This window comes from Peromyscus maniculatus, chromosome 6, assembly GCF_049852395.1.
Source record: "Peromyscus maniculatus bairdii isolate BWxNUB_F1_BW_parent chromosome 6, HU_Pman_BW_mat_3.1, whole genome shotgun sequence".
NCBI lineage: Eukaryota > Metazoa > Chordata > Mammalia > Rodentia > Cricetidae > Peromyscus > Peromyscus maniculatus.
In genome coordinates, this window is record NC_134857.1 from 75,570,796 (window position 1) to 75,597,453 (window position 26,658).

At 40.5% G+C, this 26,658-nt stretch overlaps 1 protein-coding gene and 1 pseudogene across 2 annotated transcripts; both read left to right on the plus strand.

The window, feature by feature from the left end:
* The first annotated feature begins 1,621 nt into the window (after positions 1-1,621).
* Golph3l (golgi phosphoprotein 3 like) lies at positions 1,622-26,658 on the plus strand. Of its 2 annotated transcripts, XM_076574573.1 has the most exons (5): positions 1,670-1,804; positions 2,198-2,312; positions 16,695-16,826; positions 18,645-18,759; positions 24,388-26,658. In XM_076574573.1, the coding sequence occupies exons 2-5, from the start codon at positions 2,262-2,264 to the stop codon at positions 24,813-24,815; spliced, it is 726 nt and encodes a 241-aa protein (XP_076430688.1). In that variant the 5' UTR covers positions 1,670-1,804; positions 2,198-2,261; the 3' UTR covers positions 24,816-26,658. The 2 variants fall into 2 exon arrangements, with proteins under 2 accessions (XP_006982609.2, XP_076430688.1); XM_006982547.3 differs by lacking the exon at positions 2,198-2,312 and having other exon boundaries at positions 1,622-1,804.
* Positions 14,913-15,407, plus strand: LOC102923326 (large ribosomal subunit protein uL14 pseudogene; annotated as a pseudogene).

Sequence of the window (26,658 nt, forward strand, 5' to 3'; positions counted from 1 at the left end):
ATATATTTATTGAGCAGTTACAACGTTAACAATATTGTGCTAGTTGCTATGGAAAATATAAAAACTCAAGATGACAATATCTCAGCCCTCAAGAAGTTTAAGTTAACATACAGCCATAACAAAAGAGGGACTATAATAAACATTGAAAGAGAGTAAGTATGAATAAATTTCTGTACAGCTGAGAGAGAAACCAGTTCTAGCCATGGATATATGCATAATGGAGAGATAGAAATTGACCTTAAGGCCTCACAGTGAGTCTTTGGTAGGCCTTCAAAGACTGGGCAACATTTAGGGAGGAAAGGAAAAGGGAAAGAACCCCAAAATAACAAAGATCAGAGGCAGAAAGAAAACAAGACATGCTTGATTAAATTGTTATAAGGTGGAACAAGGAGCAGCCATAGCATCTTTTAAATACTGTTTTTAAGGATAAAAACTGACATTGTATAAGATGTGCTAACTTTAAGCTTTATCGCAGGTGATTTAGAGTGCAATGCTGAAAACAGGGGTGTCTACTCTGAGTTTTTCCACCATTGCTGGGAATGGCACTTAGGACCTTATATATGCTAACACATGCTGTGACACTGAGCCACATTCCATCCTCATTTTCTTTTGAGAATTTGATAAGCTCTTCACAGTCTTGCTGGATTTTTTTTTTTTTTGTAGCTATTTGTGTATTCACAAGATAGCCAGATAGAACAAGGATGTTAAGTTATTATACTTGATATTCACATAAGTGTTATTTATACTCTAGTGATTTCCAATATGAATGCATGAAATGAGTTGTTGTGATAGAAAAAAGAAAATAAGTTGGCTCAGTGGTTAAGAGCACTTGTTCTTACAAAGGACCCGGGTTTGATTCCCAGAATCCACATGGAGGCCTACCACTTCCTCAGGCACCAAGCATGCATGCAGTAATACAGACATACACGCAGGCAAAAAACTCATGTACTCAAAATAAATCTTTAAAAAAAGAAAGGAAATATTAAAACACGGGCATGGAGAGATGGCTTAGTGGGCAAAGGAAATTACTGCACAAGCCGAGCAACCTGAGTTCAATCCCCAACACCCAAGTAAAGGTAGGAGAGAGGGCTCCAAAAAATTGTCCTCTGACCTCCACATGTGCATGTGGCACAAGCACCCACAAATATGCACACACAATAATTTTAAAGTATTGAAATGTGGGTTTTTGTTATGTATATTTTTGTATATCCCATAATGTGCCATTAACTGTTTACAAAAATTATAAATTATGTGTACTCAAGGCCACATGTTCATGAAGTTTTGCTATTCCATTTTATTTAACTTGGGGACCCATTTTAGGAAAGAGGAGTAATAGTGTTAGAATTCACTCCTGGGTTGTAGGTGAAATAAGCATACTGAAAAGATGGTCATTTCTAATGGACTTTTAAATTACTGTTGATCACTTTTTATTGCTTTCTGGAATTTAAGCTGTTATGCTTTGAAAAAGAGAGCATGTTATCCAGTGTTCCTATTTACTACCTCTTTCTGTATTTGCACTTATATATTTTTCCTGTGTGTGTGTGTAGGTCTTCTGTGGACTTATATTTGTTCATTTGCTAAAACACAGGTGTTTTTCACATCTCTCCATAAACAGGTGAGAATGACCACATTAACTCACCGTACCCGTCGAACTGAAGTCAGTAAGAGTGCTGAAAAGAAAGTAGAAAGTGAAGAAGACACTAATCAAGAAAGGAGTCCAGATAGTGAAGACCCTGGAGACTCTAAGGATATCCGCCTAACTCTTATGGAAGAAGTATTGCTCCTGGGACTAAAAGATAAAGAGGTAATGACATTAGGTTTGCTAAGTTTAGCTCAAAGACACAAATCTTAGAATGTTTTAGGAAATAAACTTTAGCCACGCTGATTTTGGAGGAACATGGGAAAGAGAATATCTACAAGGTAAAAATCCAAAAATACAATTATTTGAAGTATAATTTAATTGAAAAATTATGGAGGACAGAGATGGATAACACAGTGTTAGCACTTATAGTTTCCCAGCTCAGTTTAATGGTTAATGGTGGAGTAATGATCTCTTATTAAAGCAAGAAAAAGAGGCCCATTCAGTCAAGTCTTCTTGAGCCTGGAAGAGAAATCTTTCATTGTTTTGTTTTGTTTTGTATTTTTGAGACAAAGTTTCTCTTTTGTAACCTTGGCTGTCCTGGATCTCGCTCTGTAGACCAAGCTGGCCTGGAACTCAGAGATCCACCTGACTCTGCTTCCTGAGTGCTGGGTTTAAAGGTATGAGCCACCACTGCCGGTTGAGGAATCTTAAAAGACAAGAACAACAGCAGGTATGGTGGCATAGGCTTGTGAGCTCAGTATTCAGGAGATAAGGGCAAGACCATGAGTTCAAAGCCAACCTAATGAGTTATAGGCTAATCAGGGCTATATAGCAAGACCCTATCTCAAAATTAAATAAGCAAATAAAAACAACAGAAAATATGTGTAACTATCTGTTTTATGGAAACAAATGATGACTGAGTTTCTTGTAGTAAAAATAATATTTTTCAGCTTAGGATTGATGATACAGATCTATAATTCCAGCACTGGGGAGGTGGAGGCAGAAGGACCAGGAGTTCAAAGTTATCTCACTCGCATACTGAGTTGAACTGAGGTACTTGACAGTTTGAAACCCTGTCTCATAAAACCAAAGGGGATCTGGGTCTGGCGGTGACACACACCTTTAACCCCAGCACTCAAGAGACAGAGGGAAGCAGATCTCTGAGAATTCTAGGCCAGCCTAGTGTACATATTGAGTTCCAGGTTAGCCAGGGCTATGTAGAGAGTCCCTGTCCCCCCCCCAAAAAAAGGGGATTAGAGGAGGAAGAACAATAGGTTTTATTTTGTTTTCTTGTTTTTTCATTTTCTTCTGTGGATCTTTAAAAATAACAATTGATTAAGGGCTTGTTTTTGTTTTTGTTTTTCATTTGTGTATACATTTATGTGAATATATTCCATTTGTGTGTCAATGCCTGCAGAGACCAGAAGAGGGGCCAGATTCCCCTGGAGCTAGAGCTATAGACATTTGTGGGCTGCCTAATGTATGTGCTGGGAACTGAGCTCAGGTTGTCTGGAAGAGCAGAAAGCAGTCCTGTTGTAACTACTGAGTCATTTTACCAGCCTCAATGAAGATTATTTTAAACAATCATTTTTCAACAGCAACCCCCATTTTAAAAAAAGTAATGCCTATTATCCCAATATGTGAAAGGCTAAGAGTTGTTAGAGAGTCCAAGGCTACCCTGTCCTACATAATGAGGCCAAGACCACCTAGGTGACATGTCAATACTCTGTCTCAAAAGCAAAACAGAATAATAATTTCATTTCTTTATTTCTAAATTTTTCCTTACTCATAGAAAATTTAGGCCAAGTGTCATGGTGCAGTTCTGGCATTGAGGAATCTTAAGGCGGTGTAATCAAGGATTCAGTATCAGCCTGGGCTACATAGCAAGTTTGGGGACAGCGTAGATTACTTGGTGAAACTTTATTTTTTTATTATTTTTATTTGAGTCATATAACCCAGACTGTCCAAAGACTCACCATATAGAAGGTGGCCTTGATGATCCTCCAGTCTTCACCTCCAGAGTTCTGGGATGAAGGCATGTGTCACTGTGCCTGCTTTATGTAATTCTGGGAATTGAACTCAGGGCTTCATACAAACTAGACAAGTACCTTATCAAATGAGTGACATTCCCCAGTCCAACAATTTTTTTCATTGTTTTTTGTTAGAGACAAGTTTTGCTATGTATTCTTTTTTTTTTTTAAATTTATTATTATTATTATGTATACAGTGTTCTGCCTGCATGTATGCCTGCAGGCCAGAGACGGCACCAGATCTCATTGTAGATGATTGTGAACCACCATGTGCTTGCTGGGATTTGAAGTCAGGATCTTTGGAAGAGCAGCCAGTGTTCTTTTTTTTTTTAAAAGATTTATTTGTTTGTTTGTTTGTTTATTTATTATGCAGCATATATGGCTGCAGGCCAGAAGAGGGCACCAGATCTCATTATGGATGGTTGTGAGCCGCCATGTGGTTGCTGGGAATTGAACTCAGGACCTCTGGAAGAGCAGTCAGTGCTCTTAACCTCTGAGCCACCTCTCCAGCCCGAGCAGCCAGTGTTCTTAACCTGTGAGCCATCGAGCCATCTCTCTACCTCCCAAAAGGTCTCTCAGAGTACATAATTTATTTTTATTTTTATTTTTTTTTTGAGACAGGGTTTCTCTGTGTAGCTTTGCACCTTTCCTGGAACTCACTCTGTAGCCCAAGCTGGCCTCGAACTCACAGAGATCTACCTGCTCTGCCTCCCAAGTGCTGGGATTAAAGGCATGCGCCACCGCCGCCTGGCTTTGCTATGTATTCTTAACTGTACTAGAACTCACTAGCTAGACCAGACCCTCAAACCCACAGCAATCCTCCTGTTTCTTCCTAGAGAGAACACTTACTTTGTAGTAGATTGGTCTTGAGATAGTTTTCTGAGTGTTGGGGTTAAAGGCATGTGCCACCACTGTCTGGCCAAGAGTTTTGTTATCTATTAGAGTCCCAGCACTCAGGAGGCAGAGGCAGGCAGTCTCTGTGAGGCCAGCCTGGTCTACAGATCAAGTTCCAAGACTGCCAAGGCTACTCAGAGAAACCCTGTCTTGGGGGGGAAAAAAAGGAAAAAACAAAAAAAAAACCAAAAAACAAAAACACCTATAAGAGAAGCGAGCCTATTAGTTTTAACTTGATAATAATTTTTAAAATTTTTTTACAATTATTTGTTTGTGTGAGTTGTGTGTGTATGTGTGAGTATGTAAGCATGCCACAGTGTACAGAGGTCAGAGAACAATTTATGAAAGTTGGTTCTCTTATTCTCCAATGATATTTGTTTTTACATTTATTTAGAGTGTGTGAAGTTGTCTCCTTCCACTGTGTGGGTCCCAGGGATGAAATCTAATTTGTCAGCCTTCATGGCAAGCACCTTTACCTGCTGAACCATCTCGCCACCCCTTTTGGTGACAATTTTTTAAGCTTACGTATCCAGAGTCAGGTGTGGTGCTCATGCCTATAATTGCAGCACATTGGAGGCTAAGGCAGTGCTACATAGTAAGTCCCTATCTCACTTAACCAACACTTGAGCCAGGAATGCGACTCACTTAATAAAGTGACTACTTACTATACAGGAAGCCCTTGGTTTGACCCTAAGTACCGAAACCCCAGAACACTCAAGAAGTGGAGTAAGGAAGATCAGAAATTTAGGGTTATCTTGTTCTCCAGAGGGAGTCTGAGGTCAGCATAAGCTACATGAGAACCTGTTTCAAAAAAAATTTTTTAATGAAAATTTTTAAAAAATTGGAAGTCTGCTGGGCAGTAGTGGTGCATGCCTTTAATCCCAGTACTTGGGAGGCAGAGGCAGGTGAATCTCTGTGAGTTCGAGCCTGGCCTGGTCTACAGATCGAGTTCCAGGACAGCTAAGGCTGTTACACAGAGAAACCCTGTCTGGGGAGGTGGGGGGATTGAAAGTCTAATTTAGGTCACTATCTGCATTTTCCTTTTAGTTTCCTGATTGTGTAGAATGAACACTGAGTCTTGTTAGTAGTTACTGCTCATTGTGAATAGTGCAAGTATATTAGAAGGGCCATTTGCCTTTGTGTGTGCACTTTACATGGGCTATTAAAAAAGAAGAACTTTGTCTTGCTCATTATTATATCCAGTTTTAAAGCCCAAAGAAATGAGCCAGAGATCAAAGTTCTATCTTGAGTAGGAGAATAAAGCTTAAGCTACTTCCTTCCTGGTTCCTCCCAGTTCTAAAATGCACACTGTTCTAAAATATATGATACCAAAATTAAGATAAATCTACCTACCATTTAAAATTGGGCCTTTGGCTATAACCACTAAGCCTGTAAATTTACTGTGAGCCTTTTGTCTCCTTCATAGTTTGATTAGCTTGCTTTAAAGTTTTTTAAATGCTTTACTTGCTTCACCCTGCAAGGTAGGGAATATTCTCTATGAGGGTCGAAGCAAAATGATTATCTGGGAGTTTATTGTTGGAGTTTACATTTAAATTTACTCTAAGGTTAACAAAGGAGCTTGAAAACAAATACCATACAAACACATAAGTATTTAAAGATTTATTTTTATGAGTATGAGTGTTTGTCTGCATGTATGTGTATTACCATATGTGTGCAGTACCTGCAGAGGCCAGAAGAAGGCACTGGGTCCCCTGGAACTGGAGTTACAGATGATTAGCTGCCAAATGGGTGCTTGGAGTCAAACCCAATTCCTCCATAAAAACAGCCAGTGCTCTGAACTTCTGAGCGAGATAGGACTCCACAAAGTTGACCTTTTGCCTCCATACATGCACATGGTATGAGTGCCTACACATACATCATGCACACTCACAATAATAAATTGTTTATGTGAAGAATTGTAATGTTGTCTCTTCAGAATAGACTGTGGTTCTGCTCTGGAATTATTGCTGTTAAAATGACTGCTTTGTTTCCTTTCCTATAGCTGTGATAAAATACCCTGACCAAAGCAACTTAAAGGAGACAAGGTTTATTTTGGTTCATAATTCCAGGTTACATTCCATTCTGTCAGGGGTAGGAACTTGAAGCAACTTGTCACATCATATCCATTCAAGAGCAGAGAAAAATTAATTAGTACATGCATTCTAGTGTTTAGCTCCCTTTCTCAAAAGAGTTCAGAATTTCCTTCCTAAGTAATAGTACCACTCAATTCTTCACAGGTGATTCTAGATTATGTCAAATTGACAATTAAAACTAATCATCAGAGATGGAGAGATGGTTCAACAGTTTAGAGCACATACTGCTTTTCCACATGACTTGAGTTCTGTTCCCAGCATCTTTATTGGGGAGCTCACAGCAGAGTTCAGTATCACAGACCTGTAGTCCCAGCTGTCTGAATGTTAAAGGCCAGCCTGTTTTACATAGTAAGTTCAGACCAAACAGGAGTTACATAGCCAAACCCTGTATCAGGATTTAAAACAAAAACAAAAACATAAGGGAATCCTGGTTTAAAGTAGAGAGGATTGAATTACATTACATTCCCAGCATTTTTTATTCAACTTTATCATAAGCATTTTCTAAGATTTGGGGTGGGGGTTAAAAATATTCTTCTTTATTTTTAATTTATGTATATGGGTGTTTTGCCTGCATATTATATCTGTGTACCAAGTGTGTGCAGTGCCTATGGAGGCCAGAAGAGGGTGTTGGATCCCTGGAGACTGGAGTTACAGACTTGTGAACTGCCATGTGGGTGCTGGAAATCGAACCAGGTCCTCTTAACTACTGAGCCATCTCTCTCTCCAGGCCCAATTGGTTTTGGGTTTTTTAAATAGTCTCACTGTCTTGGAAATCACCATGTAACTCAGGATGGCCTCTGGTGTTTGGGGTAGTTTTTTTGAGACAGAGTCTCTTGTAGCGTAGGTTGGTCTTGATTTCTGTAGTCATGGATGACCTTGAACTCCTGACCATTCTGCCTCCACTTCTCCAGTGCTGGGGTTATAGATGAGCAGCGGCACCATCCTCAGCTGGATGCCTGGTTTTTAATGATGCTTTAATTTTTTTTTTCTTTGCTTCCTCATTTCCATTTGCCACTCTCAGCTGCCAACTCTAAGATATTTAACATTCATGGTTGTTTTAAGGTGTGTCTTCCAGGATGTTTGACTAAGGACGGGCACTTTGAATGCTTGACTAATTGGAAATTCCGTATAAAGTGTTGACTCTTTGTATGTAATGAACTCCTTTTGCTTAGGCTTTTTACAGTATCAAAATTATCATAATTATGTATAATCTTTAAAATGTTTCTCTTAGGGGTTTATTTAGAAATACACCGACAAAAGAATATTACCTTTCTTTTCATCTTTTTTTTTTTTTTTTTTTTAAGACGGGTTTTCATTTACACCAGGCTGGTCTAAAGTCACAATGTAGATGACCTTGACTTTCCAGTCATCCTGCTTCTACCCCAGTGCTAGAATTTCAGGCAAGAACCACTAGACCCGGTTTTGTTTTGTTTTTGTTTTTTATGCAGAGCTAGGGTTTAAACCCAGACTTCTTCCATGCTAGACAAGAACCCTACCAACTAAGCTACATGCCTAGCCCTCCTTTTTTTTTTTTTTTGGTATACAAATAAATATGTGTTAAATTAGAAAAATTACCCACTAAACTAGTTATAATAGTCACCTGAAGGAGGTTTTTTGTTTTTTCTTGGTTTTTCAAGACAGAGTTTTCCTGTGTAGCCTTCCCTGGCTGTCTGGTTGGTTGGCCTGGAACACACCATGTAGAGCAGGCTGGCCTCTAACTTAGAGATCTATTTGTCTCTACCTCCAAAGTGCTGGGATTAAAGTTGTGGGCCACCATGCCTGGTTTAGGCTTTTACTTTTTAAATTAGTGTTTTCATGTGGGCTTCTTTCTTTTTAAAAATTACCTATTTTTATAATCAATACAAAACAAAATTACTATCCAAAGATCTCATTCTGACCAGGTATTGTGTTACATGCCTGTAATTACAACACTCAGGAGGTAGAAGTAGCAGGATAGCTGTCCATTGCATCCTGGTCTACATGATAAATTCAAGGCTAGCCTGGGCTACAAAGTAAGACCCTCTCTCAACCCTTCACCCAAAACAGGAGTTTTTTGGTGGTGTTGTTGTGGTTTTCAAGCTGTCAGCCTGCAAGTGTCCTTGGACAGTCCCCAACTGGTACTGGGGTAGTATACAATTCCATCTATCTCTTTCTCACAAGCCCCAAAATGTTTTCTTTTTTCTTCCTCATATATGTAGTTTTTGGTAATGTATTTTAGTGATTCAGCGGTGACCTTTGTGTGTGGTAGTTCTTCCCGCTCGGGCAATCCAAAGCATTGGCCCTTTAGCATAGAATCTTAGTTGTGTATGCATAGTATGGGTAGTTTGAGATTTCACCAAACTATGTACATGAAGAGAAAATAACCTTGGAAAGGTAAGGAACGATATAGTCCTTTCTCCCTGGCTACTCTACATCTAATTATGACACAAATGTACTCTTGTTTAAGATTTTACCCTAGAGCCGGGTGGTGGTGGTGCACGCCTTTAATCCCAGCACTTGGGAGGCAGAGGCAGGCGGATCTCTGTGAGTTCAAGGCCAGCCTGGGCTACCAAGTGAGTTCCAGGAAAGGCGCAAAGCTACACAGAGAAACCCTGTCTCAAAAAACCAAAAAAAAAAAAAAAAAAAAAAAAGATTTTACCCTAGAAAATGATATGATGGTTTGTATTGTCATCTGTGGTCTTCATAGATGGGACATATGCCTACTGCTTTTTTTTTTCCTCAGTTGTTATCTTTTCTAAATTGATGTTATAGTTCCACAAGTGCTTTTAATTTTTAAACTAAGTATGTTTTTACACTTTTTTCTATTGCATATTAATGAGTTTAATGACTCATTTGGAGAGTTTCACATGTTTTGAGATGCTGTGATGGGACAGAGTAATATTTAAAGAGTTCCTACGAGCCTGGAGGATAGCTCAGTTGGTAAAAGTCCTTGCTGAATGTTCACAAAGCCCTGAGTCCAATCACCAGTAAATAGTGGTGCACACCTATAATCTAACATTCCAGAGGTAGAAGTAGTAATAGGTTCCATTCAGAGTTATCCTCAACTACAGTGAGTTCAAGGCTAACCTGGACTATATGAGACCCTGTCTCAAAGCAAAAATAAAAAATCTACATCCTGGTTGCCATTTTGTCCTTATTTACAGTGCTTCTCTTCTGATTCTGTTGACAATCTGAATTGTCCTTGAAACAGACGCTGCATGTGACAAGGAAGAAATGGAAAAGGAAAAATTCTCTCCAGTTAATTCTAGCTATGATGTTTGCACACCTGTTGAGGATATAGATGTTGTGCCTGAGTCAACTGTCTGTTCTGAAGTCAATTATAGTTTAACAGTCTAATTGAGCAGCTAAACTGTATAAAAATCAAATATTAAGCTAAAAAAATACTCTATACTTTCCTTAAAGAGGAATCTAGTGTGTCCCTGGAGTGGCCACGGCTTGGGCAGGAGAGAAAAGTAACCCCTGCCTTGGGTCAGAGATCTCAGGCCCTCAGGAAATACAGAGATGTCTCATGAATGTTTATGACCTTAGCTGAGGTTTTTGCAAGCTAACATATTTGCTTACTTGCTTTTTCCTACTTTATATTTTTGAGACAGCATCTCATGTAGCCCAGGTAGCCTTCAATTCCTGATCTTTCCACCTTCCAAGTACATGTGCCACCATGCCTAACCCTAAAAAACATTTCTTGAATTGATAAGTTTATGATTGAAAGTTTGTGCCTTAGGTTTTATCCCCACCACTACAGAAAAAAAAAATAATTTATTGAGCAGATAATAATATATGTCAACCATAAAGGATGGCATTCTCTTTTTTTTTTTTTTTTTTTGAGTCAAGGACTGGCTTTGTACTCACAGAGATCCACTTAAATGGATTAAAGGCATACATTACCATGCCCAGCAAAGATATTCTATTCTTAAGGTATAGTAAAGACAAAGACGCTAACCGTGATATAATATAACAGAGGCTTAGAAAAGAATGTGTGTGTAGGCACATTCAGGTAAGGAGCATAACCCAGATGATGGAGTGGAGAGAAAAACAACTTTAGAAAATGTTACACAGATGTGATCCCTGCACTCAGTCCTTAAGTGCAAAGAGAAGTTGGAGAAGGAACAACATTGGTTCCATGTGTACAAAGGCATTTAGAGCACTTAACAAGAAGGGCTTGGTATGATACAGGTCAGTGTCTAGAGTGCTCATGAGCATGCATGAACCTCTTTGGTTCCATCCCCAGCAATACAGACACCAAGAGAATCAGAAGTTCAAAGTTATCCTCACATATTGAATTCCAGGACAACATAGCAACATAGGCTACCTGAAACCCAGTCTTATTAAAAAATAAATAAATAAGAAAGAAAGAAAAGAATGCTGGGTAGTGGTGGTGCATGCCTTTTTTGTTGGTTTTTTTTTTTTTTTTTTTTTTTTTTTTTTTTTAGACAGGGTTTCTCTATGTAGCTTTTGGAGCTTGTCCTGGAACTCACCCTGTAGCCCAGGCTGGCCTTGAACTCACAGAGATCCGCCTGCTTCTGCCTTCCGAGTGCTGAAATTTAAGGTGTACATCACCACTGCCCAGCCATGGTACATACCTTTAATCCCAGCACTTGGGAGGCAGAAGCAGGCAGATCTCTGTGAGTTTGAGGCCAGCCTGTTCTATGGATCGAGTTCTAGGACAGGCACCAAAACTACACAGAGAAACCCTATCTTGAAAAAAAAAAAAAAAAGACAAAGAAGAAAGAAAAACATCCAGAGCACTCAATACAAAGTGGAGTTCGCAAGTGGGCCTGGGTAGGTAGCTTAAGTGCTAGAGGGCTTGCATACATGAAGCTCTAGGTTTGATTCCTAGCACTACATACACCTATATCATGCTGAATGCCTGTAATCCCAGCACTTGTGAGGCAGGAGAATTGTCATGAGTTCAAGGCTAGCCTGGTCTTTATAGCATGACCCTTTCAGGGCAAAAAAGTCAATTGATAAATATAAATAAAATTGTTAAAAATATATAACAAAAATATGCGGTTAGAGAGATAAATAGCATTTAAGAGCACTGACTGCTCTTCCAGAGGACCTGAGTTCCAATTCCCAGCACTTATATGGTAGCTCACAACCATCCAGTTCCAGGAGATCCAACACCCTCTTCAGGCCTCTGTGGACAGCAGACATGCACATGGTACCCAGACATACATGTAGGAAAACCACTCACATACATAAATAAATAAATATAAACAAAAACACTTAAAATAATTGGTGATAGTTAAAATATAGTGATCCAGAAGAGGGAGACCTGAGAGCAGCTGGTCTCTTTCTATATCTCTGTTGATAAAAATGAAGCCCTGGCTAGATCCGCAGGACTGCATAAACTGCATAAAGCTAGTATGGTGGCACATGCCTCTGGATGTGGAAGCGGGAAGAAAAAAAAATTTTTGAGACAGGATTTCTCTGTGTAGATAAGATTAAAGGTGTGTGCTGTCATACCTCCCCATAGGAAGAAACGTTTAAGCTATATAGTTTGAGGCCAGCCTAGGCTGCATTAGACCCTGTCTCATAAAATATAACTAAGTAGATGCTAGAGAGATGGTTCAGTTGTTAAGAGCACTTGTTGCTCTTGCAGAGAACTCAGGTTCAGTTCGCAGTACCCACCTCCCAAATCATCCATGACTCCAGTTCCAGGAGGTCTGATGCCCTCTTCTGACTTCTGTAGCCACCAGGCATGCACATAGTACACATGCATACAAACAAGCAAAACACTAAGACACATAAATAGATATTTGTTTGTTTGGGGGGGTTCCTTGTTTATAATTTTTTTTATTTTATGCGCATTGGTGTTTTGTCTGCATATATATCTGTTGTGAGGGGGTCAGATCCCTTGGAACTAGAGTTTCAGACAATTGTAAGCTGCTATGTGGGTGCTGGGAATTGAACCTGGGTTCTCTGGGAGGGCAGTCAGTGTTCTTAAAGGCTGAGCCATCTCCCTAGCCCCATTTTTTGGTTGTATAGGGTTTTTTGTTTTGAGACAGGGTTTCTCTGTGTAGCCTTGACTGTCCTGCAACTGGCTCTATAGACCAGGCTGTCCTCAGACTCAGAGATCTGCCTGCCTGTGCCTCCTGAGTGCTAAGATTAAAGGAATGCACTACCATTGCCCAGCTTTTCACATAAATCTTTTGTTGTTTGGTTGGGTTTTTTTGTTTTGTTTTGGGGGGCGGTATTTTTGGTTTTTTCGAGATAGGGTTTCTCTGTGTAACAGCACTAGCTGTCTTGGAACTAGCGCTGCAGATCAGGCTGGCCTCAAACTCACAGAGATTGACCTGTCTCTGCCTCCACAGTGCTGGGATTAAAAGTGTGCGCCACCAACGCCGGACATTTTTGAGACTTCTTTTTATTTTGTGTGTATTAGTGTTACAAACTAAACTTTTATCAGCTGTTGAAACCTATTTCTTCCACTCTTTCAGTTCAGCTTTTATTTAAGTTTCCAGCTAGATTCTTGGCTCATTTTGGTAGTGGCTGTCCTACATCTTTGTGTATGAACTAACATGTATTTTTTTGTAGTCCATGCCTTATACTCAGCCCTTCCTCATATAGTTCATTTTATTGAGTCCTCACAACAAATTATAAAAATAGATATTAGTGCCAGTCGGTGGTGGCACATGCCTTTAATCCCAGCACTCGGGAGGCAGAGCCAGGTGGATCTCTGTGAGTTCGAGGCCAGCTTGGGCTACCAAGTGAGCTCCAGGAAAGGCGCAAAGCTATGCAGAGAAACCCTATCTCGAAAAACCAAAAAAAAAAAAAAAAGATATTAGTGTCCCCATTTTATCAATAAAGACATTGGGCTTCAGAAAGGTTAAGTAACATACCCAGGGCCCTTAACTAATCAGTGGGTTTGTCCAGTGCCTGCATCACAATAGTTTGTTCAGATGGAGATGTAGCTTAGCATGTACACAGCCCTGAGCTCAGTCACAGAACACACACACACACACACACACACACACACACACACACACACACACACAAAGGGACAGGGAAAGTTTGCAAATAATACATACCTAAATATGGGATATTTGTATACTGTGTGAATATGTATTTGCTGTGATTGGTGTGATAAAAAGCTGAAGAACCAATAGCTAGGCAGGAGGCATAGGCAAGATTTCCAGGGAAAGAATGGAAGAGGAGAAGAATCTAGGGGCACAGGACACCAGGAGACATGGAGAGGAAACAAGAGGTACAAGATAGAAGAGAGGTAATGTCACGTGATAGAAGTAGATTAATATAAATGGGTTTAAGAGCTAGTTAAGAACAAGCCTAAGTTATAGGTCAAGCCTTCATAGTAAGTCTCCATGTCATTATTTGGGAATTGGCTGGCAGGACAGAGAAAGACTCATTACACCTAGGAAGAAGAAGAACAACAAAACAATAGACATAGCTTATGCTTTCATTTCTACCTTTCCTGTGCCACTGCTCTGCAATTCAGAGCATCCTGCAAACCTTTCCAAACCAAAGCTCCTGCCATGAAGATGACTCAGTGTGGAAAGGCAACTTTGTACCAAGCCATGTGATCCTCAGGACCTACACCGTGAAAGGAGAGTCAGCTTTTGTAGAGAGTCAACTTTCAGCTCCTGAAAGTTGTCCTCAGACCTCTGCATGTCCCTACCTCCCCCCTTAAATAGATAAATAAATGTTAAGAAAAATATTTGTTTCAAACCAGAATTCAATTGAAATCAAAATCTGACATGCCAGTTGTCCACTTATATCAAGTCATAGGAAGTTGTAATCATATGCCCAGTCCCAAATAACCTACTCAGAGGCCGAATATGAATAATAAATGTTTGGCCTATAGCTCAGGCTTGTTACTAGCTAACTCATAGCTTTAAAATAACCCATATTTCTATTTATTCTTTGCCACATAGTGGTACCTTTATTAGCATGGGAAGTTCATCTCTTGCTCCCTCTGCCTTTGGCTGGCGACCCCTCACTCCACCCTTCTCCTTCCCATCCTTAGTTTGGTCACCCCACCTGTATACTTCCTGCCTGGCTACTGGCTAATCAGTGTTTTATTAAACCAATTCAATAAATCTTTACAATATACAAGAGGATTCTTCCATAGCATTTCCCCCATTTTGTTTAATTAAAAAGGAAGGTTTTAACTTTAACATAGTAAGATTATATACAACAAAAAGTTATCAAGTAAGAATTACAGTTATAATATCCAGTCTATTTGTATTTTGCAAAATTGGAGAAAATATTATCTATCTTATCTTTGTGAGTCCAAAGTTTTGTACCTAATTTATCTTTTATCATAACTAAAGAAAACTATAGCCTTTCTGACTCTTTCCGGGCGTCCAAAATGTCGAAGCAAGGACGTGGTGGGTCCTCCAGAGCAAAATTCTGGATTTCCCTGGGTCTTCCGGGAGGAGCTGTGATCAACTGTGCTGACAATACAGGAGCCAAAAATTTGTATATCATCTCTGTGAAGGGAACCAAGGGACGACTGAACAGACTTCCTGCTGCTGGTGTGGGCGACATGGGGATGGCAAACCAGAACTAAGAAAAAAGGTCCATCCAGTGGTGGTAATTCGACAACGAAAGTCGTATCGAAGAAAAGATGGGGTGTTTCTTTATTTTGAAGACAATGCAGGGGTCATAGTAAACAATAAAGGCGAGATGAAAGGTTCTGCTATCACAGGTCCAGTCGCAAAGGAATGTGCAGACTTGTGGCCCAGGATTGCATCCAATGCAGGCAGTATTGCATGATTCTCTGGTGTATTTGTAAAATATTCGTTAAAAAGTCTTTGCTCAAAAAAAAAAAAAAAAAAGAAAAAAGAAAAAAAAGAAAAAGAAAACTACAACTATCTTGTTTTTACCTCCATCAAAGACCCCAGAAGGGTGAAATATTACCTAATGACAGGGACATTAGGCTGCCTGGATAGTTACCCAAGTTTCCTCTTCAACGTTGGGGCATCCATCTTTGGCCTACAGGCCTAGCATATCTGATAGAAGCAGGACTTTCTAAAGAGCCTTCCTACCTTGTCTTGGCAAGGATTGGCAGTCCTTTTGTGTCCTGCTTGTCCATTTTGGACAGCATACTGTCAGCAGTCAAGGCAAGGGCACTTTATTGCCCAGTGGCTAACTTTTGCCACAAAAAAAGTAAACTCTATGAAGATTCTTCAATGCCCATCATCTTTTCTGAAATAGATTGGTGCTTCTAGGAGCAGTCATGTCTCATAGTCATAAGAAAAAGAAAAAAATCTGTTATTAAAACATCTTAAATGCTATATTCTATAGATCTCTGAAATATATGAAGATGACCTATATATCTAAGATATATCTGTTTGATCTTGAAAACATACCTAACATAACTACAAGTTTGATTGTAATGACTAACTACTTTTATTTCTTTATATCCTAATTGGTAATAATAACTTTCAAGGACTAGCAATTTGCATTACATTGTTAAATGAACTGTATAGGTAAAATACCTTGAAAAAGATTAGATCTAACAAAATCAATCTCAAATTTGCATCAATATATATAATTTGTATACAATATACAAAAATCCAATCCAATGTAAAATATTTAAAATAGTAGTTGCCTTTTAAAAGTAGATTCAGTAGCCTTTTTGTGTTATCAGAAAGTCATTAAATAACTCAAAAGTCCAACAGAAAATAGTATTTTGGGTGTTAAGGCAATTAGAGCTGGTTAAATGGTTCAACAGAGAAAGGCACTTGCTGCCAAACCTAACGACCTGAGTTCAATCCCCAGAGCCCACATGGTAGAAGGAGAGAACCAACTCCCAAATTGTCCTCTGATCTCTATAGGCTCACCATGGCACTAATAACAAATAAATGTAATAAAAATTAGATTTCAGTGACTAATGAAATATTGTAGTGGTCCAGTATAGAGCACTTGTTAGTATGTGTAAGGTCCAATGTTCGGTCCCAAGCACTGCTCAAACAATAGCACAATATGCCCTCATCTTACTCTGTATCTTGCTTTGAGTTCACGAAGTGTGATGTGAAGGGAATCACAAAAATATCACACCTTATTCTTAAGGCATTGGTGGAAGTCAGTATTACTTTCAGAATATTCTTTATTTTCTTTTTCCTCTCCTAGGGCTACACATCTTTCTGGAACGATTGTATATCCTCTGGGCTTCGAGGAGGCATCCTGATAGAGCTGGCCATGCGGGGTCGAATCTATCTGGAACCTCCCACCATGCGTAAGAAGCGACTCCTAGACAGAAAGGTACAATATCCTCTGAATTGTGGAGAGTCAAATAACAACAGTACATTTCAGAAGAATAAGAATATTTGAGAGCTGAAGAGATGGTTCAGCAGTTAAAAAGCATTTGTTGTTCTTACATAGGACCCAGGTTTGGTTCCCAATACCCACATGGTGGCTAACAACTGTCTCTAACTCCAATTCCAGGGCTCTTAGTCTCTTCTGGCCTCCACAGGCATTGCACACCTGTAGTGTACAGAGTACATACATACAGGCAAAACACTCATATACATAAAAGAAAATGAAAATTTGAATACTTAGACAAGATAAACACTGATTCCACTGTCCCATTGTCTACTTGGTTTAGTTATAGGGAAAAAAAAATAGATATCCTTAAAGAGTCATAGAAGCATAGTTTTGTCTTTTTTTAACACAGAAAAGTCACATTTTAGGGTGCTGTTGATTATCTTTCCCCTCTCTAAGTATGAAATAAAATATTACCTACATTGAGGAAATTATGAGTCAGGCCTGTCTTAGTTATCCCAAGGATATTCTCTGATAATCATTCAGATCTGATACATTTACTGAAAATTCCCTGTACCAGGCTGAGGTGGCGCATTCCTTTAATCCCAGTATTCAGGAGGCAGAGGCAGGAGGCAGAGGCAGGTGGATCTCTGTGAGTTCGAGGTCAGCCTGGTCTACAGGGTGAGTTCCGGGGCAGCCAGGGCTACACAGATAAACCCTGTCTCAAAAAAAGAAAGAAAAAAGAAAATCCCCTGCAACAGATGAGTTGTCTTTTAGACACATAATTCTTTTTTTTTTAATAACTTATTTAAATTTCTTTCATGTGCATTGTATAAAGGTATAAGGTCCCTGGAACTGGAGTTACAGTCATGAGCTGCCATATGGGTTCTGGGAATTGAACCCCGGTCCTCTGGAAGAGCAGTCAGTGCTCTTAACCACTGGAGCCATCTCTCCATCCCCAACACATATTTCTTAGTTATTTCTTTTCCTGTCATTCCAAGTACTCTGCTGAAATTACATTCTTAAATAGGACCATCTTTTTTTCAGTCTTAATCTTTTTCTTTTAAAGTGCATACATTATTTGGCACTTTAGTTTAGACAGGCTCTCACTATGTAGCTGTCCTGGGACTCACTCTGTAGCCCAGGCTGGCCCTGAACTCTCACAGATCGCCTGTTCTGCCTCCTGAGTGCTATGATCAAAGGCGTGTGTCACTACACCCAGTGCATTGGGCACTTTCTGCCACTCCCTACTTGACATTCTTGTCCTTTTTCAGATTTTTTTTTCCTCTGACTGTACCCTGTTTCCTTTACTTCTCCATTCCCTGATAGCAAAGTATCCTGTTAGGTAATTTTTATAGCCTTTTGGAAATGCCATTCACCTTTTCAGCTGTATCTGTTACCTCCCGGAAATTCACTTCCAAATTTGTAGACATTTCTTTAGCTTTAGCTTCCAGGAACATATTAACTGTTGACTAGACATTTCAACTTGGCTCTCCCAAAGCAGTCAAAGGCCAGGCTTGACAAAATCCCCCAAATTAACTTACTTTTCCTATCTTCCTGCCTTTATTAGTAGTTTTCCAAACTCAGAAAGATACTATGGAATCTTTTGTCTATTTTATTTATAGCATTTGCTACTAGGTCCCAGTTCAAATGTAATTTTGTCTTCCTACTATGAAGTCATACTACATATTAAATAAACTCTTCCATGACATGGGCAGTATGTTCTGCTTCCTGACACTTCCTAACCAGCAGTGTGTATATTGTACACAGAAGGATTTTCATCTGAGTAAAGCCGTGTCCTCTGTTTCTTTCTTTAAGGTCCTGCTAAAGTCAGACAGCCCGACAGGTGATGTTTTGCTGGATGAAACTCTGAAACATATCAAAGCGACTGAGCCAACAGAAACTGTCCAGACATGGATAGAGCTACTCACTGGTGAGCTGACTGAAAATCTCGCCCCGGCCCCACCCTTGGTTATCTTAGCCTACACGTAAGGTTAGAGGGAAATAGACAAGAGCAGCATGCTAGGTAGGGAGAGTGGCCAACCAGCACCTAAAGCTTTCACAAGCATGGCAGCTTAGCATCTGCAATCCTACTCTGAAAGGTTTTTTGCTTTCTAACAGGATCTCAGATAGCCCAGGCTTTCCTTGAACTTGCTGTGCAGCCAAGGATGACCCAGAACTTATCCATCCAAGGAACGTTTTTTTTTGAGACAGTATCTCATATGTACCAGATTGGCCCCAAACTTGCTATGTAGCCAAGGATGACCTTGAAGTTCTAATCCTATTGCCTTCGCCTCCTAAGTGTAGGATTATAGGCATAAACCATCACTCTACTTCCTGCGGTGCTAAGGATCAAACCCAGGACTTTAAGGGTGCTAGGGAAGCACTGGACTGACTGAGTTTTATTCCTAGACCTTCCCAAGAAACTTTGTGTTTATATATTTTTATGATTGTGTATGTGTGTACTGACTGTGGGAGTGCACATGCAGAGGGCAGAGGACAACTGTTGAGAGGTGGCTCTCCTTCCACCTTTATGTGGTTCCAGCATTAACTCCAATTGTTAGGCTTTATGCTAAGTGTTTTTACCTGCCAAACTATTTCACCAGCCCTTTTTGAAAATAAACACTAGTAAAGCTTATTAAGCTTTTTAAAAAAGCATTATTAGCCAGGAATGGTGGTATATACTTGTAACCCTAGTACTTGTAGAATTACTGATAGTTCAAGGCCAATCTGGGTTACATTTGAAAACATTGTTTAAAAAACACCAAAAAATGGGTTCAATTCCCAGTACCCTCCCCAAAAAAGCATGTACATAAAAACTAAAGTAAAAATCGGAGTCTGGAGAGATGGTTCAATGGTTAGAATGAACACTACTCTCAAAGAGGATGCAAGTTCAGTTCCTGAACCCATGTCTGGTGGCTTACAACCACTGTAACTGTAGCTCCAGAGAATTTGATGTCCTCTCTGGCCCCTTTGGGAGTGCACATGCTCATGAGAGTGCACACACAAGCAAACAAACACACACACACACACACACACACGAGATAAATTTTTTTATTTAAAAAAAGTTAAATCAGCTGTAGTAGCAAAAGCTTGTAACCTCACCATGTTGGAAGCTAAGGCAGAGAGTTTCAAGATCAGCCTGGTATTCATAGTAAAACCCTATCAAAATAATAATAATATTTATTGAGATGACAACCAGGGCATTGACATAGTAAAATCTTTCCATCTTGAATATCCCAGAATTATCTGTTTTTACAGCTAATATTTTATGAATTTATATGCCACATTTGTTTGGTCATTTAGCTGATGGATATTTGTATATTTGAGTTACACTACTTTTTTTTTGGGTGGGGGGTACACTACTTTTTAGCTATTGAGACCAAAGCTACTGTAAACATTTGTGAACAATTTAAATTTTTTTTTCAGCTGGGTGTGGTGGTGCACGCCTTTAATCCCAGCACTCAGGAGGCAGAGACAGGTGGATCTCTGTGAGTTCGAGGCCAGCCTGGGCTACAGAATGAGTTCCAGGACAGCTAGGGCTATTACACAGAGAAACCCTGTCTAGGGAAAAAAATTTCTTTTCTTGCTTTGTTTTTTATGCATGTATACGGCCCCTCTCCCAACCCCCACCAAAATAGTGCACATGGGGAGGTTAGGGGACAACTCTGAGGAGTTGGTTGTCTGGTTTTACCCTCTGGGTCCGGGGATTAAACTGAGGTAGTCAGGCTTGGTTGGCAAGAGCCTTTGCCCATTGAGCTATCTCACTGGCCCCATTTGTGAACAACCTTCTGAAACCTTGTATCAGAGTCAACAGTAAAAATAAGAGTAATTCCTGGTGTGTGGGCACACTTTAATCCTAGTACTTGGGAGATGGAGATGAGTTTCGGGACAGTCAGGTCTACGTAGAGAGACCTGTGGAAAGAAACAAAAGAAGGCTTTTGGCTGACAGTTTTGTTAGTCAGTGCTTTGAAGTAACCGTTTTCCTTTTCTGGACCCATTTCTTCTGACTCTGAGTCACCTGTTGAGCTCACTGCAGCTCTGATGTGACAAGTCATTTTCTCAGCCCGCCTTCCAAGACTACCTCCTAGTACCTGGCTTAGATACCATTCTCTCTACATGTATCCTAGGTGGGGTTCATTGAGGTCAAAATGTGTAGGCAAGTGTTTTCCGTGGAATATGGGATTTATTATCCCGCCATTTTTATTTCCTCTCCCTTTCTTTCCATCATTTCTTTCTCTGTACTTTTTACACAGGTGTCCTGAGGGCACCTCACATTTCTCTGAGGCTCTCCTCAGACTGCACAATCTCATTTTGTATTGTTAAACAGGATTTCACATAGCCTGGGGTGGCCTCAGACTTACTCTTTAGCAGAACATAACGGTGAACTCCTGATTCTCCTGCCCAGGAACTTTACAGGCACTCTTCACAATGCCCAGCTCAAACTGCATAATCTCTGTTGTCTCCAAGACTGCTGGTTCTTTTGCTAGCTCAACTTTGTTGTTGACCTCTTAAGTAAATTTTTTATTTTGCTTATTTTTCTCTCAAACTTCAGAATTTCTGTACGGTTATATTGCTTCTGATATCACTGTTGAGATTTTTTTCTCTAATTTTTATTTTATTTTATGTTATGAGTCTGTGTCTGTATATGGAAATGTTCGTGTGAGTGCTGATGCCTACAAAGGCCAAAAGAGAGTGTAATCCCCCCTGCTCCCCGTAGCTGTCATTTGACATGGGTGCTGGGATCCTCTGCAAGAGCAGTATTCATTCCTAATTGCTAAAGCATCTCTCCAATGCGTTCTCTCTCTCTCTTTCTCTCTCCTCCTTCCCTCCTTCCCCCTCTCTCCTCCCCTCCCTCCCCCCCCCCCATCTCATTTAATCTTACCTTTAAGTCTTAAGGGTTAGAATAAGCCACTTGTTAGTCAAAGGTTTTGCCAAAGAACCCTGTATTACTTTTCTTACTGCTGTGACCAAGAAGTAGTTTAAGGCCGGGCGTTGGTGGCGCACGCCTTTAATCCCAGCACTCGGGAGGCAGAGCCAGGCGGATCTCTGTGAGTTCGAGGCCAGCCTGGGCTACCAAGTGAGCTCCAGGAAAGGCGCAAAGCTACACAGAGAAACCCTGTCTCGAAAAACCAAAAAAAAAAAAAAAAAAAAAAAAAGAAGTAGTTTAAGAGAGGAGAACTTATTCTGATGTAAACATTGGGAGTGGGAGGCAGGAAGCAGAGATGTGAATGCTGGTGCTCAAAAGGCTTTCCTTTGTCTCCTTTTACTCAGTCTAAGTACATATCCAGTGTCTAGGATGGGTCTCTCCTTTCAGCTACACCTCTTGGGTATGCCCTCACAGACATGCCAGCAATGTGCCTCCTTGGCAATTCCTTTTTATTGTTACTAAATTTCTATTTATATAGTTGGTATGTGGGGTGTGCACAAGCAGGCGCCACAACACACATCTGGAGGTCAAAGGACAACTTTTAGGAGTCAGTTTTCTTCCACCATTCAGGTCAGAGTCCATACTCAGATAGTCAAGCTTGGCAGCAAGTGCCTGGACTACTGTGCTATCTCAACCGTCACCCCTTATTTGTGTGTGTGTGTGTGTGTGTGTGTGTGTGTGTGTGTGTGTGTGTGTGTGTGTGTGTGTTTACCTTTTTTGCCCCATACAAGAATAAGGGCTAGTAGCTTGAAAATTCCTTTTCTGTTTTCTTCTGAGGAAGACTAGTGTCTTGATTATGAACACAGCTTGCCCCTTCCAGTACAGAATGTCTCCTCAAAGTTAGAATGGGACAATTAGGGTCCCAATGTTGCCAGCCTACCATATCAGGAATACAGCATCTGTCCTTTAAGCAGAGGACGCAAAGCTCAGTCTTCTCAGCTTCACCAGGTCAAATAGAGCTTCTGCAATGTAGAAAATCAGCATTCCAGAAGAACCTGGAAGAGTCTACCAGAGATGCATGATTATATTTTAAGCCTAGCATCTTAGAGTTACAGCAACTTATTATCTGGGCATGGGAATGCACACTTGTAATCCTAGCACTTGAGAAGCTGAGGCAGGAGGATCACTAGTCTGAGGCCAGCCTGAACTACATAAGGAAATCAAAGCCACCCTGTATATGCTGAGATGTTATCTCTGGAAGGATATTTGGTGGTGAGGGGGCACACTACAGCTTACTGTTATGTGTTCTGTCAGAGATTATGCTTAAACTCCTGATGTCAGTGACATCCTCTAATCGAGCCCCAAATCCTGTTCCAATTGCTCCTGAGTGTGTGCATCTAGTATAGGCACACACCCTTGAACCCACCAGGGCTGACCATGATTCCAGCAGGGTTCTCCTGCTTTTTTCCTCTGGTTACTGTTAAATTCCAGGAGGCTTTGCCAGTTGATATTTGCTCTCAGCATCCTGGCAATTATTCTGCACCAAGAAGATGTCTGTGGTTTTCAGCAGCACCTTTAGATTTAGGATTCTCTACACTTGATCAAATGGACTTCTTGGGTACAGCTGTGGAATCCTTCCTCCTCTAGGCTTTGAGTATGTTTCTCCTAGTGTGACACCCTCTTCCTCTATTAGTAGTGGAATGGGGGCCTCTCATCCTCTTGTCTTTCATTTTCTAATCTAGGACCTGTACTCTTCAAAGAAGATAGAATGGGGTAGTTTGAGCCCCAACATTGCCAGCTCACCATTCCTGGGTAGGCCTTCCACCCGAGAGACCCTGTCTGAAAGAAAGGGAAAGGGGTAAGGAAGGGCTGGATGACACCTGAGGCTGTTCTCTGACGTCCATGTACACATACACACAAATCTAAGAACGATTAACAACGTCACAGAGAAGTCATATATGAACTGAAATAAGGGGCCAGAGAGATGGCTCAGTGGTTAAGAGTGCTTCCGCTCTTTCCAGAGGACCTGCATGCAGTTCCCAGAACCCATGTAGGTGGCTCACAACAACCTATAACTCCAGCTCCAGGGGATTCAACACCTCCTTTGGCCTCTGTGGATACCTGCATACATACATAAGTACAAATAACAACAAAAAAGTTATAATGACAAAAATAAAAAGTCCGGAAGACTGCCAAGATGGTTTTATCAAGTAAAGGTACTTGCTGCCAAGTTTCACAACCTAGGTTTGATCCCTAGAAGCCACAGTGTGGAAGGAGAGAACCAGTTCTGACCCCCACACAGGTACCATAGCACACATGCTTTCATGCACACTGAATAATAAATGAGTGTAAAAAATTACTCCATGAATACTAACATGGAAGCCCATGATGATATGTGTGCTCTTGCATGCACGTGTGTGTGCAGGTATTGTTATCTGTGTGTGCATGTATGTACACATGTATGTGTGTGTGTGTGTGCATGTGCATTCATGTATGTGTGAGGACAATTTTTGAAGGTCGTTTAATATAAAATACATTTGGAGTCAAACCAACACATAAAGCATGAAGGATGGTTAAAAAGAAGTTGGCATTGTTCCCCCATGAATGGAGATTGTGCTTTTACATTTTTAGACAAGGTTCAAATAACAAACTGGCCTTTTCTTTTTGTTTTCCTCTGTCTGTTTTCCAAAGGTGAGACATGGAATCCCTTCAAATTACAGTACCAGCTGAGAAATGTCCGAGAGCGAATTGCCAAGAACCTAGTAGAGAAGGGCATTCTAACCACAGAGAAGCAGAACTTCCTGCTGTTTGACATGACCACCCATCCAGTGACCAATACTACAGAGAAACAGCGGCTTGTGAAAAAGCTCCAAGACAGTGTGCTAGAGCGGTGGGTAAACGACCCTCAGCGCATGGACAGGCGAACGCTGGCCCTGCTCGTGCTGGCCCACTCCTCCGACGTGCTGGAGAACGTCTTCTCCTGTCTGACAGATGACAAGTATGATGTGGCAATGAATCGAACCAAGGACCTAGTAGAACTGGACCCCGAAGTAGAAGGGACAAAGCACAGTGCCACAGAGATGATCTGGGCTGTGCTGGCAGCCTTCAACAAATCCTAAAGCCAGCAGGCGGGTTTCTCGTTTCCTCTGGTGGCTGGTGACTGTCAGAGACCCCATCACTGAGTTTTGTGTAATGAGATATTGTCATCATTTTTTCCTCTTTTTTGAATCAGACTCGTGACTTGGGGAGGACAACCTCAGGGCCTCTTCATGGGCCATGACCATTCTAAGCAGACTATTTCTCCTCGTACTTCCATTTCATAACCAAATGAAAGCGGTGAGGCCACGCACATCCAATAAATATCTCCCATTTCTGGGTTTAGTTTTAACCAATGTGCTTTTGGATCAATAGGAGTATCTATGTGGGGTTTAGAGTTTTCCAGCAACAAAATGTGAAGATGAAGAGCAAACTGTATATCCATTTTTTTTTCTCCCTTATTCAGGTTTTCTCAGCCTTTGTCTCTTTGACTCTGCTAAACAATGATGCTTACTGACATCACTGTCTCTTTGAATGAGGAGCAATAGAAATAAGACTAATTTTTGGCCCCTGAGATTGTACCTCCTGCCCGTGATTTTCTCATCTTTATCTAATGAAAACACTCCAAGTTTGATGACCTGACACCCATAGTTCTAGAAGCAGAAATGTATCCCATGCTCCTTTTTAGCACTATCCTGCTTCCACAATCATTAAGACAAAGTCTGAATTTAAAAAGCAATGTGCCTCAGTCACCTCCTTCATGCAGCCAGCATTAGAACTTGTAGGGAAGGGAGGCAACAGGAGAATTCACATCTTTGAAGCCAGGTGTAGAGGAACACACCTGACATTCAGCAGTTGGGAGATAGTAGCAGAAGGATCTGGAGCTGAAAGTCAACCTCAGCTAGATTAGTAAGTTCAGGGCTAGCCAGGGCTGTATGACACCATCTCTCACTCAAAAATTAAAGACTTTTCTTTCATCCTTTAGCATGTGTCTGTCTTGTTTGCTCCAGACTACTTTAAGTATCTCTACTCTGATTAAAGGAATTGTAAGTTTCAATTCCTAAGTAACAGCACTGAGTTCAGACAATGTAACCAAACTCCATGTCTTCATAATCCCTGTTTTTATTTCCTATATAAATTGATAAATTCTCCCTATACTTAAGGGCTTTGACAGTAATTCTGTCTATATTTAATCTACAGATACCCTCCAAATTGTGTCTTCTTTCAACACAGTCTTCATTCTGGCAGATTTTAAATGTTTCTGCTTCAGTAGTGAGGGTGAAGAGAGACTTTGTTAGAGGAGATGCTATTTAGATGGGTAGTTGAGTGTCAGTGGCAGCTGATACAAAGCCTAGGTTTAGGAGCTCTGAAGAGGCCAGCACTTGGTTGTGCTGATTTCAAGCACCCTGTTGACTGCCGGGGAGAAACAGACTGCCACACAGCCAACACAGATGACTTGAACTCATACCAAATCCCCCTAATCAGAAGTAAATTGCTCTAACTTCATCTGCTCCCCTGAACCTACCTAGATCCATGAAACTCGTCTAATTCATTGTTACTGTTTTCATTTCATATGTCTCTTAGATTAGTTGAGATATAAGTTGTAATTTGAGAAGCAAGTAGAGCCTTAGTCTGGTTCTCTAGAAGTACAAAAGTCAGCCCATGTGATATCTAGCAGCTTAGCTTGTCTTCCCATTAGAACAATTCGGCATGAATTGAAACCAGGTTTTCCTGTGGAAAGCTTCAGCTTGGTTGGGGGGATAGAAGTTGAGTTCTTTCTTGCAACTCTCAATGTTTATTTTTATATGTCCATAAAATGAGGATGTCATCACTTCAAATCTGTGTAATGTTCACTGCCAAACACTCATTTAGTGTATAATTGCCATCATATTTCTGTATAATAAAGATGAATAGTTATGCCCCTGG

Excerpts from the sequence above, each read along its gene's own strand:
- Golph3l (XM_006982547.3), top strand. The coding sequence starts at position 1,622 with ATGACCACATTAACTCACCGTACCCGTCGAACTGAAGTCAGTAAGAGT. Across the intron at positions 1,805-16,694 it reads TGGGACTAAAAGATAAAGAG|GGCTACACATCTTTCTGGAA; the intron begins GTAATGACATTA and ends TTCCTCTCCTAG. Across the intron at positions 16,827-18,644 it reads AGCGACTCCTAGACAGAAAG|GTCCTGCTAAAGTCAGACAG; the intron begins GTACAATATCCT and ends TCTTTCTTTAAG.